Genomic DNA, 12,773 nt, shown 5'->3' with positions numbered 1-12,773 from the left:
TAACCGATAGCCATTAAGGGTTACGGACTGGATTCCAAGGGAAGGGAACCGTAGCAAGGTGCGACAGCAAGTTAGGTGGGCGGATGAGATTATGAAGTTTGCAGGGACGACATGACCACAATTAGTACATGACCGGGGTAGTTGGAGAAATATGGAAGAGGCCTTGGCCCTGCAGTGGGCGTAACCAGGCTGATGGTGATGATGATAAAATGTGTCATATATATATATATATATATATATTGTACTGAAGGCAGTGGGCATGGTGCTGGTGAATGAGAAGAAGACGACGATGTGTGCTTGCTTCCCCGTTTCGAGATAGCACCGACCTGCTTTCAGCCTACCGCTGCAACCTAGAGCTAGTGCTGCTAGGCGAACACCCCCGTTGCATTTGGTGGAGCTGCTGGGTTTCTCTTCAACATCCTGGAACTCCGCAGTCGGACGCTACCACCAGCTGTTACAATGGATGAACCGGGACCGTCCCAGGCTGCTGCTCCCGTGCCCCCGGCCATCGTCTGCTCTGGTGTTATCCGCCAGCGCGATCCGGCTATATTTAGCGGCACAGATGACCACGACGTGGAAGACTGGCTCGCCGAATATGACCGTGTAAGCGCCTTAATAAGTGGGACGACCGCGCCAAGCTCACAAATGTCATATTTTACTTGACTGACGTGGCCAACCTATGGTTCCGCAATCATGAAACCGATTTTACCACCTGGTCGGCTTTCACGGCGACTTTGGCTGAGGTCTTTGGCCGTCCCGCAGTTCGCCGGCTTCGCGCTGAGCAGCGCTTGCGTGGTCGAGCTCAACGCCAGGACGAGACTTTCACCAGTTATATTGAAGACGTGCTCTCGCTCTGCAAGCGCGTCAACTCATCCATGGATGAAGCAGACAAGATCAAGCACGTCATGAAAGGCATCGAGGAGCATGCCTTTCAGATGCTCGTCGCGAAGAGTCTCCGGACTATTGCCAAGGTCATACAGCTTTGCCAGCAGTAGGACGAGCTGCGCAAGCAACGTGCATCAACACGCGCTGCTCAGCAGGACACTGCGGATCTATCCCTCCCCGTTGGACTTCGGTCGCGACGCTGCCGACATCTCTGCTTTAATGCGGGAGATAAAGCAGTTCATCCGCCAGGAAGTCGCACGCCAACTCTCTCTGGCGAATAGCGCACCCGAGCCGTCGACAACCCTGGCTCCTTCGCTTCGTCACGTCATTCCGACGCAAGTTGCCGCGGCGCTGCCATCTGCCCCTCCTCCGCAGCCTGCAGCTGGACCGCTAACGTACGCTGACGTTGTCGCGCGGCCTTACACTCCTCCGGCTCCTGATTCCTACCGGGCCACCGGCACCTTCTATGTACCGCCGCCACCTTCGCGTCCGATAGTCGTTCCTTACTCGGCTGCTGGAGCCCCTGTCGTCAACCAGTGGCGAACACCTGATAACCGGCCAATATGTTATTCATGCCATTTTCCGGGCCACGTAGCACGATTCTGCCGCCGTCGCAGCCCCCGTTTACCTGACAGTGGGGGTGCCTCAAGCTACAGGCCTGCTCGACTTCCGCGTCAGGACCAATCTAACCTTCCTCCGGACACCTCTTACAGTCGCCTCCTTTTCGATTCACGCCGGTCGCCTTCCCCACGTCGCCGATCCATTTCCCCGATGGTTCGCCGAACCAGCCCAGCCCGAGAGGAAAACTAGCAGTCGCAGTTCCAGAGGCAAGAACTGCGTTTCCGTCGAACATTTCAAGGCCTCATTCTGCGCCGGCGAACGAAATTGAACTGTCCGTAGACGGCGTCACCGTACACGCACTTATCGACACCGGAGCCGCCGTTTCTATTATTAGTGAGAAGCTCTGCCGCAATTTGAACAAAGTGACCATTCCCCTTACCTCTCTTTCTCTGCGTACGGCAACCTCGCATCGCATTCAGCCTTCAGCGTCGTGCACAGCCCGGGTTGTCATTCAAAGCGTTATGCATGTTATCGAATTTGTCGTCCTGCCTCGTTCCTCGCACGACGTTATTCTTGGTTGGAATTTCCTATCTGTCAATCAAGCTCTTATCGACTGCGCTCGTTGCGAACTTACGTTATCAGTGCCGTATTTTGACCCTGATGACCATTATTCTCCTAAAGTTGTTGCCGCCTCTGAGATCGATATCGCACCTTTTTCCGCGGCTCTGGTTCCTGTGTTATGTAGCTCTGCTACGAACTCATCTGCTCTGTTTACGCCGTCGACCACTTGTGCGCGCCGCCGGAACTTTCTGCTTCCGTTTATTGTCATCACTTTTTGCGAAGGTTCTGCTGCCCTTTACGCGTGCAATCCCTCCGCCTGCCCATCATCCCTACTCCGCGACGAGTGCCTGGGTACCGCTGAAGCTTTCGATAGCATTTTCCCGGCCACCATGTTTGGTGATACGGCATCACTTCCGATTTGTGCCGTAACTCCCCGCCGCGACCGATGCCCCTGTAAACGTCTTCGCTCGTGCCTGCGCAGCACACCGAAATCATCAAGCGCCTCCAGCGTTTTTTATTACCTCATTTGACATTGGCCAACCATCCTTGGGCCGGGCGTCCGCAGTCGTTCACCGTATGGACACCGGCCAACAAACCATTGCGCCAGCGTCCGTATCATGTGTCGGCCGCTGAACGCCGTGTCATCGACCAGCATGTTGACGACATGCTGGAGCGTGGCATCATCCAGCCCTCTAACAGTCCCTGGGCATCTCCGGCTGTCCTTGTTAAAAAAAAAGACGGCTCCATTCGGTTCTGCGTCGACTATCGCCGCCTTAACTGAATAACGCGCAAAGATGTCTATCCTCTGCCGCGCATCGACGATGCCTTGGACAGTCTGCAGGGAGCGGAATTCTTTTCCTCGCTGGATCTACGCTCCGGGTATTGGCAAGTACCAATGGCAGAGGCCGATCGCCAAAAGACAGCCTTTGTAACTCCTGATGGGCTATATGAAATCACCGTCATGCCGTTCGGCCTCTGCAACGCGCCTGCCACTTTCGAGCGAATGATGGATAGAATTCTTCGAGGGCTGAAGTGGAAAACGTGCCTCTGTTATTTGGATGACATTGTGGTTTTTTCCATCGACTTTGCGACGCACCTCAGCCGCCTCGAGCAAGTCCTCGCGTGCCTCTCCACTGCAGGACTGCAACTAAATTTGAAGAAATGCCACTTGGGCGCTCGCACGCTTACTATTCTCGGTAATGTAGTTTCCAAAGACGGTATCCTCCCGGACCCCAGGAAACTTAGCGCCGTAACCGAGTTCCCTAAACCAACCACCATGAAAGAGCTTCGCAGTTTCATCGGCTTGTGCTCATACTTCCGGCGCTTCATCCGTAACTTTGCCTCTATCATCGGCCCCTTGACGCAGCTTCTCACCGGCAGTTCTGACCTATCAGCCTGGTCCCCGGCATGCGACGACGCATTCCAAGAACTGCGACGCGTTCTCACCTCTCCTCCAGTACTGCGACACTTCGATCCCTCTGCACCAACTGAGATCCATACGGACGCTAGCGGTGTCGGGTCGGCGCTGTTCTTGCACAACGCAAGGATGGCTTCGAAGAGTACCTCGTCGCGTATGCCAGCCGCACCCTTACCAAAGTCGAGGCAAAATACTCGGTTACTGAAAAGGCATGTCTGGCCATCATTTGGGCAATCGGAAAATTTCGTCCTTATGTGTACGGGTGTCCATTTGACATCGTGACCGACCCTCATGCCCTATGCTGGTTATCTTCATTAAACGATCCAACTGGTCGGCTCGCCCGTTGGGCATTGCGCCTACAAGAGTACGACATCCGCGTTGTTTCTCGCTCAGGCCGAAAACATTCAGACGCAGACGCTCTATCCCAGTCACCCCTGCCGTCCCGTCCTGTCCACTCGTCTATTTCCGCACATGGACCCTTCGCCCTCAACATTATCGACATGCCATCAGAGCAGCGCAAGGACCCATGGATCTCTTCGCTTATTGACTTCCTGTCTAGCCAGTCGCCAGCGCCAATTTCTCGGACGCTCCATCGTCAAGCCGCGCACTTCATCATTCTAAATAACCTGCTGTACCGCCGCAACTACAATTTGAGCGGTCGCAAGTGGTTGCTTGTTATACCCGACACCTCCGCCCTGACATCTGTGCCACATTCCACGACGATCCCCAATGCGGCCACGCTGGTGTCTTAAAGACATACTCTCGCATCCAGTTTCGGTACTACTGGCGCGGTATGTACCGCTTCGTTCGCCAGTACGTCCGGTCCTGCCTCATATGCCAACGACGCAAGACGCCACCTCAACATGCCACCGGCCCCTTGCAACCTTTACCATGCCCCGCGCGCGCGTTAGACCGTGTCGGCATTGACCTATACGGTCCACTTCCCAACACTCCAAGTGGCAACCGCTGGGTTATTGTCGCTATCGACCACCTCACGCGGTACGCCGAAACTTCAGCCCTAGCATCTGCCACAGCAAAAGACGTCGCCAGTTTTATCCTTCGAAACTTGATATTACGCCATGGAGCACCTAGAGAATTACTGAGTGACCGCGGTCGCGTTTTTCTCTCTGACGTCATTGCAGCATTGCTAAAGGAGTGTCGCATCATTTACCGCACCACCACGGCATATCATCCTCAAACTAATGGGATGACAGAGCATTTCAACGGCACCCTTGGCGACATGTTGGCCATGTATGCTTCATCTGACCACTCTAATTGGGATCGCATTCTGCCTTTCGTCACCTACGCATAGAATACCGCCACGCAAAGCACCACTGGCTTCTCCCCTTTCTTTCTCCTTTACGGACACGAACCTTCATGCACTATGGACACGATTCTGCCTTACCGACCAGATGCTTCAGAGTGCACGACTGTTTCTAGAGCGGCTGCTTACGCCGAAGAATGTCGCCAGCTCGCTCGTTCGTTGACATCCCAGGACCAGTGGCGCCAAAAGCATCGCCATGATTCATCTACTGCGGCTACGTGCTTTGCTCCTGACTGGCTGGTCTGGTTGTGGGTGCCCTCTACTCCTCCGGGCCTTTCCTCTAAGCTGCTCTCCAAGTACCACGGTCCTTATCGGGTACTGAAAAAAACATCCGCGGTCAACTACCTCATCGAGCCAACGGAAGCGCCTTCCCACCAGCGTCGTCGCGGCGAGGAAATATTGCACGTCTCCCGGCTCAAGCAGTGCCATGACCCTTCTGTGTTTTCCTGCCCTTAGGTCGCCAGGATGGCTGCTCTTTCGGTGGGGAGTGATTGTACTGAAGGCACTGGGCAGTGGGCATGGTGCTAGTGAATGAGAAGAAGAGGACGAGGTGTGCTTGCTTCCCCTTTTCGAGATAACACCGACCTGTTTTAAGCCTACCGCTGCAACCTAGAGCTAGCGCTGCTAGGCGAACACCCCCGTTGCAATATATATATATATATATATATATATATATATATATATATATATATATATATATGTGTTTGTGTGTGTGTGTGTGTGTGTGTGTGTCTGTGTGTGTGTGCGTGCGTGCGTGCGTGTTTACACATAGATATACATCTACACACATGCGGCAACACACTCCGCGCATATTTCTGCGCACCCTCCGTCTTCTTATCATCTGGCCCAGCATAACACAGCTGCACGCTGGACTGCATGGTCGATAAAACATACCGCCACCGCCACGTCACCCGAGGTATGCGTCACCGACGGTGGCAATAAAAACAGGCTGCCTGGCCGAGAAAGACCGCTTTTCTACCTTCCGCTACTGGGACGAACGTAGCGTTGGTAGGCCCGTCCGCTGCCATCTTTAGTCGAATAAAGAATCGTTACGTTTTTATGTTGGGTTTCGTCCTTCGGCAGACATGACATCCCACATCTGATGACCCGGACAACGAACACCGCATCGCCATGGACGAACAAGACGCCCTTCAACGACAGCTGGAACTTCTCAACAGACAGCTTCACACACAGCAAGAGGTGATCCAGAAGCAAGAGCTTCAGGAACGGCACGACCAGCTCAATGGTTCCGTGCAGCAGCATCCTGCCAGCTCCACCGAGGACGTCACAACCCCGGCAGATGGCATCCCGCACGCTGCCCCGCACGGCGTCTGGCGTGTCACTGTAAAGCTTTCGCCGTTTTGGGCTGACTCACCCGAGGTATCGTTCGCCGAAGTTGAGGCCCAGTTCTCCCTCGCGTACATCACGCAAGACCAGACCCGCTACGACTATGTCGTCGCCCACCTCAATGCCCGCTACGCCCACGAGGTCCGGGATGTCCTTGCCAACCCACTAACGGCCAACCTTTACGAACACCTCAAGACTGAAGTCATCCGCCGCCTGTCACTCTCGGAAGACCAGAAGGTGCGACAACTTCAGTCCGCAGAACTTGCCGAGCGCAAGCCTTCGCAGCTCCTCCGCCACATGCGTGCTCTCGCGGGCAACATGAAAGTCCAGGATTCGTTACTGCGAAGTCCTTGGCTTCAACGACTTCCACTGCACGTCCAGGGAATTCTGCAGGCTCATCTTACGCTACCTCTCGACCAACTTGCCGGGATCGCTTATCGTGTCATCGAGGTCTCCGTGCCGCCGTTGTCACCCACCGTTCAGGCTGTCGCCGCACCGCCGAACACCATGGAGCTTGCGCTCCGTATAGACGATATCAACCGACAGCTCAGCTCCATTCAACGACGACTATATCAACACTAGCCGACGCGCCACTCGCATGCCGTGGCCAGAACACTACCCCGTCACAGCAGCCTGGTGACGACGACCGATGCTACTACCATCGACGCTTCGGGGACAGAGCACGACACTGTCGACCACCCAGCTCCGCTAGAAATCAGGGAAACGCCAACGGCAGCTCCTAGCCACGGCTGCATGCTGCCAACCTGGAGGCCGTCGCATCTTCGTCACCGACCAAATTACGAAGCAGCGGTTCCTTGTCGACAGCGGTTCCGACATTTGCTGCTACCCGCGAGCCCATCTGCAAGGTCCCCGTCCTTCTATGTCTTTCGAGCTCAGCGCGGCAAACCGGTCCACAATCAAAACTTACGGCTTGCTCCGGCTGCACGTCCAGCTTAAAAACCTACGCCATGACCTTCATTGGAATTTTGTCATCGCCGACGTCACCGAGCCAATCATCGGCTCAGACGTTTTGGCGCATTACAACCTCCTTCCGGACTGCCGCCATGACCGTCTCATCGACGCGACGACGGGACATTCCGCGCCAGGACAGCGAACGACTACCCACCAGCCAAGCATCAAGGTACTCAGTGTCGAACATAATTCACCGTACCACGCCATCCATGCCGAATTTCCCGGTTTGACGCGCCCCAGCGGGTTGCCACGTGATGTGCAACACACCACTGTACACTGTACACTGTGCAACACACCACTGCACACCCCAGGCCCCCCAGTTTTCTATCGCGCCCGTCGCCTTGCCCCGGACCGCATGCGCATAGCCAAAGCAGAGTTCGAAGCCATGCTCCGGGAGCGAATCGCCCGCCCCTCCGACGGCCCATGGGCCTCGCCACTTGACCTCGTCCCGAAGAAGACCGAAGGCTGGCGGCCCTGTGGGGACTACTGTGCCCTCAACGCCCGCACCATTCCGGACAGGTACCCTGTTCACCGTATGCAAGACTTCGCCCATTGCATTTCTGGCTGCCACGTTTTCTCCGTGCTAGACATGGTCAAGGCCTACACACAGATACCCGTCAATCAAGACGACGTCCCGAAAACTGCAATCATTACTCCTTTCGGCTTGTTCGAGTTTCCCTTCATGAGCTTTGGCCTGAGGAACGCCGGACAAACCTTTCAACGCTTCATCGACGAAGTCGTCCGCGGCCTCGACTTCTGCTTCGTCTATCTTGACGACATGTTGGTCTTTTCCCGCAACGCCGACGAACACCACAGACACCTTCGTCTGATTTTTCAACGCCTCTATGACCACGGCCTACTCGTCAATGTCCCAAAGAGCACGCTCGGCGCTTCAGTCGTCAAATTCCTCGGACATGAAGTTTCATCAGAGGGAACTCGACCCCTACCTGAACGCATCTCAGACATGCAAAATTACACTCAACCAACCACCGCTAAAGACCTTCGCTGTTTCCACGGCATCCTAAACTTTTACAGGCGTTTCTTGCCACACGCAGCCGAGCACCAGGCTGCCCTCCATTATGCCTTGGCTGGTCTACGAGGAAACCAACCCGTCACGTGGACACCGGCTTTAACGCAACTTTTCGAAAAATGCAAAGCTGCTCTTTGCACCGCCACCCTTCTCTCCCATCCTGTGCCAGACGCTCCCTTGGGGCTCTTCACGGACGCCTCTAGCATCGCCGTAGGCGCCGCCCGGATGCTGCGCGTAGACGACACCTCGCATCCCTTGGCGTTCTTCCCCTAGAAACTCTCAGCTCGCAAAACGACCCTTTCTGCGGCCAGTCCCACCGACGAAACCACGACCCCCGCCCCGTCGAGTTCGCCAGCTTACTACAGAGAACTTCTGGCGATATACGAAGCAGTTCAGCACTATCGCCACATTCTCGAAGCACAGCACTGCACTATCTACACCGACCATAAACCTCTGACCTACGCCTTTTATCAACGCCGCGACAAACTCCCGCCGGTCCAGCAGAACCAGCTCTCGTTCATTGCCCAGTTTACCACCGACATCCAACATGTCAGCAGGAAGGACAACGTGGTCGCCGACGCGCTTTCACGTGTGGCAGCTATTACCCTTCGCAGATAACAGCTGATGTCCTCGCCAAGGCTCAGACTACGGACGCCGAACTGCAGGAGCTTCTTAAGGGCGGGTCCTCGCTACAGCTGCAGCAAGTCCCCATACCTGAATCGACAACGACTATCTACTGCGACATATCAACAGCATGGAGCCGGCCTTACGTGCCCCCTTTCCCATCGCCGTGGCCTCTTTAACCAGCTACATAACCTCAGCCATCTCGGCATACGCGCCTCTGCATGCCTCGTGGCCGACCTCTATGTCTGGCCCTCCATGGAGCGGGATTGCCGCACCTGGGCGCGCTCCTGCATTCAATTCCAGCGCGCTAAAGTCACCAGGCATGTCACTCCACCACTCGGCGCATTCTCCCAGACCTCTGGTCGGTTTCAATACGTCCACCTTGATATCATAGGGCCCTTGCCTCCAGCTGGGTGCTATCGCTACTGCCTCACCGCCATCGATCGGTACACCCGATGGCCTGAGGCATGGCCCCTCGAGGGAATCACTGCAGAAGACGTCGCCTCGGCCTTCTTCGCCGGCTGGATTGCCCGCTTCGGGCCCCCTCACCGCGTCACCACCGACCAAGGACGACAGTTCGAATCACACTTTTTCCGGCTGCTCGGGCTGACCATCGGGTTCGAACGCTCGCAGACCACCAGCTACCACCCATGCGCCAACGGGATGATCGGGCGTTTCCACGGACAGTTCAAAGCAGCCATCATGTGCCACCCGGACTCAACCTGGCCTGAAGCCATCCCAGCCGTCACCCTAGGTCTTCGCGCCACCTTCAAGCCCGACATTCAGGCTACACCCGCTGAGCTCGTCTACGGGGAACCCCTCCGTCTCCCAGGCGAATTTCTTGCTGCACCGCCATCCACCACCGCGACGTCAGATCCTACCGATTTCATCGCCCGGCTCCGACGCACTATCGCTGCCCTCCGCCCGTCACCTGCAGCTCAGCACTGTAAGACGACCCCCTTCGTCTTCAAGGATCTGGCAACGTGCTCGCACACTTTTCTCCGCGACGACACCGTCCGCCGGCCTTTACAGCCACCTTACAGCGGACCCTACCAAGTTCTCCGTCGCGACGACAAAACCTTCACTCTGCACATTAAAGGGAACGCCGTCCGCGTCTCTATCGACCGGCTGAAGCCGGCCTACACCGATTCCGCCGAACCAGGGAATACCAGTGCATCCACAGACGTCCATCCACGACCGCCGACATCGCAGCCTGCTTCTGTCACTACACGCAGCGAACGTCGGGTACGCTGCCCAGATTTTTACAAGCCCTGATGGCTCTCCACTCCGCGGGGGGGGGGGGGGGGGTGATGTGGCGACACACTCCGCGCATACTTCTGCGCATCCTCAGTCTTCTTATCATCTGGCCCAGCATAACACAGCTGCACGCTAGACTGCATGGTCGATAAAACATAGCGCCACCGCCACGTCACCCGAGGTATGCGTCACCGACGGTGGCCATAAAAACAGGTGGCCTGGCTGAGAAAGACCGCTTTTCTACCTTCCGCTACTGGGACGAACGTAGCGTTGGTATGCCCGTCCGCTGCCATCATTAGTCGAATAAAGAATCGTTACGTTTTTATGTTGGGATTCGTCCTTCGGCAGACATGGCATCCCACACACACACCCCGCTTGCACATTACAGACAAGTTTACCTGCCGTGCGAACAGTGTGTTCAGAGAATCTGAAGACCGTAGCCAACCGGTTGGTCGAGTCTATAGGAAAGTGACAGGGGCGAATCGTTGGGGACTGACAAGTCAAACCCACTTCTGTAAGGGTAGATATGTTCGCAGGCGGTCAACTGCTCCCTGGAAGCGGCGAATGAAGCCGGTCAGCGGAGACCAATCAGGACGCGGTCGCGTCCGGCTTCCTGCCGTCGCATTTGACTCGGCTAGGCAGCCAAGGAGCCTAGAGCGAACATCGCGACAAAAGCTGCGCGCATTGCGTACAGTGATCGTCTGATCAGAGCCGTCAGGGGCGAGACCAATATTATGGGATTGTAGTCACCCTGAATACAAGAACGCTCGGAAAAATATCGTCGTGTGTCAGGAAGTTGACGGGAAGATTCGTAGTCACCCTCAAGGTAAGTCAACAATGATTATTGCTTCTTGTTGACACGTGCTTTTTGTTTACATCAGCGCAGGCTCTTCCGTTTCATTGTCTAATTGGTTATTCGAAACAAAAATGCGCACTGAAGCCTTTTTATAATTTGTTTTCGTTTATTTGAGGCTGTCTCTCCCCACCCCTTTTTTTGTTTGCGGCATTTTTTTTCTCCGTACTGGATGAACCAAAAACCTTCTTTTTGTCTTTTTTGCTTCTTGTGTTCTCAAGTGCAGCCACTTCAGGAGAAGGAGCCACAGCACACGTCCCATGGCTAAGTCCGGACCAGTTGACACCGCAGCGGGGCGTTTTCTGCGACTACACAAAAGATGTGTTCGTGACCTCCTCGAGCAATTACTTCGATTGCAAACTGGGAACTAAAGTTTGCAGAACGCACAAAACTTACCGCAGCACCTCGCATAACACGGCGGCTACCGCGGCTGAACCCGATCACGATCCGCATTGTCACTACACAGCGTGGACAGTCCCAGCGATTTCTCCGCGTCCTCCAGTCGATAATTTGGTGAAAACTGACAGAACTTGTCAAATAGGCAATAAACCTAGATAATAAACCGTCTTATTTGCCGCCATTGCATAAATAGTGGTTCAGTTGCAGATACGAAACAATTTATCACTGCATCTTACTGGGAATGAAATCATGCTGTTTCTGGCAACACCGAAATCGTGGCGGCCGCCTGTGTTTCGCCGCATATGGGTGCAGCACGGCGGCGGCACGCTGGCTTCCCGCGGAACGCTGTTGGCGCGTCGGCGGCGACGAACGCGCTTGACCTCGGCTCCGCCAATGATCGTCTCTAATTGCGGTCATTCGACCCGGATCTCGCAAATCTTGGTACCATCGTCTCCGTGAAGATCAGCGGCACAAGTGGACACCACTTTCATCAAGGTGGGCCCATTCTTGACGAATTCCCGAGTGCTCGAAGATTTCGCCGACCGCCGCACCGCTAGGCCTAACGGCGGTGCGGCGTCTTTCTGGTGCGGCGTCCGCCAGCCCCGGCCGGACTCTGCCCGGCAATGGCGGCTCCGAAGACTGTGACTGGCTACGATCCTGCTTCTATCCAAGTCGTACGCATGGATACTGCTCAACTCGAGGACCTTCCACCATCCGAAGAAGAATATTTGGACGACATGGTCCGCATATGGCGGCGCAAGCAGAATCCCAAAGTCGCCGGTGCCGCCAAGCAGCAACAGACGCCGGCTCGCTCCGCGCATGCTGCGCACGGGGACGCGGCGAGCGCGACCTTGAAAGGCGGAGCCCGCAAGCCCCGATGGCGGCCGCAGCAAACGCCGCGCTTTGGGCGCGACGAACTCATCGTGGTGCTCAAGCCATGCACAACATTGGATCTGAAGGCGACCTTCGTTCCAGGCCAAGCCGGAGTTGCGGTGCGCAACCTCATACGTGACTGTGGAGAGGTGGACCTCTCTGTATGGCCTGTGTGGGATCAAAATGTGTTAGTGTGTGGACTGAACTCAGTGCCCGCCGCCGAGAGGCTCCTCGGGGACGTTATGCTGGTGGTAGGGGACCGCCAGCTCCCATTCCGTGGACACGCCAAAGCCTCGGGTGACGTCTGCAAGGGGGTCATCAACATTGACCCCAACGATACATCGGTCTCCCTTAAGCAAAAGCTGAGGTGGAGGCACGGCGAGATTCTCTCCGTGAGGAAACTGGGCGACTCTAACGTCGCAGTGGTCACCTTCGAAGGGAAGAGGGTGCCCCGTCAAATCTACTGCAGCGACCAGGGCATCCCTGTAAGACTTTATAAGAAGACGATCCCCGCCTGTGACTGCTGTGGCACGGTGGGGCACCGGGCTGACGTCTGCCCGAATCCACAGTCAGGACGCTGCGGCCGCTGTGGCTCTCAAGTGGCTACCACTTCCGAGGGCCCTGCTGAACATGATTGCACCCCTCGTTGCCTCATCTGCGGGGGCAGCCA

General features: G+C 55.8%; 1 protein-coding gene across 1 annotated transcript; it reads left to right on the top strand.

The window, feature by feature from the left end:
- Window positions 1–8,976: 8,976 nt before the first annotated feature.
- Window positions 8,977–9,996, top strand: LOC126526241 (uncharacterized). The gene has a single exon (XM_050174156.2). The coding sequence runs from the start codon at window positions 8,977–8,979 to the stop codon at window positions 9,994–9,996; it is 1,020 nt and encodes a 339-aa protein (XP_050030113.2).
- Window positions 9,997–12,773: the final 2,777 nt, after the last annotated feature.

This window comes from Dermacentor andersoni, chromosome 4, assembly GCF_023375885.2.
Source record: "Dermacentor andersoni chromosome 4, qqDerAnde1_hic_scaffold, whole genome shotgun sequence".
Lineage (NCBI taxonomy): Eukaryota > Metazoa > Arthropoda > Arachnida > Ixodida > Ixodidae > Dermacentor > Dermacentor andersoni.
Note: the sequence above shows the minus strand (reverse complement) of the source record. Positions and strands in the feature narration are given on the sequence as shown.

What these genes read in the sequence shown, in the direction of transcription:
- LOC126526241 (XM_050174156.2), top strand. Translation starts at nt 8,977, where the DNA reads ATGGAGCGGGATTGCCGCACCTGGGCGCGCTCCTGCATTCAATTCCAG.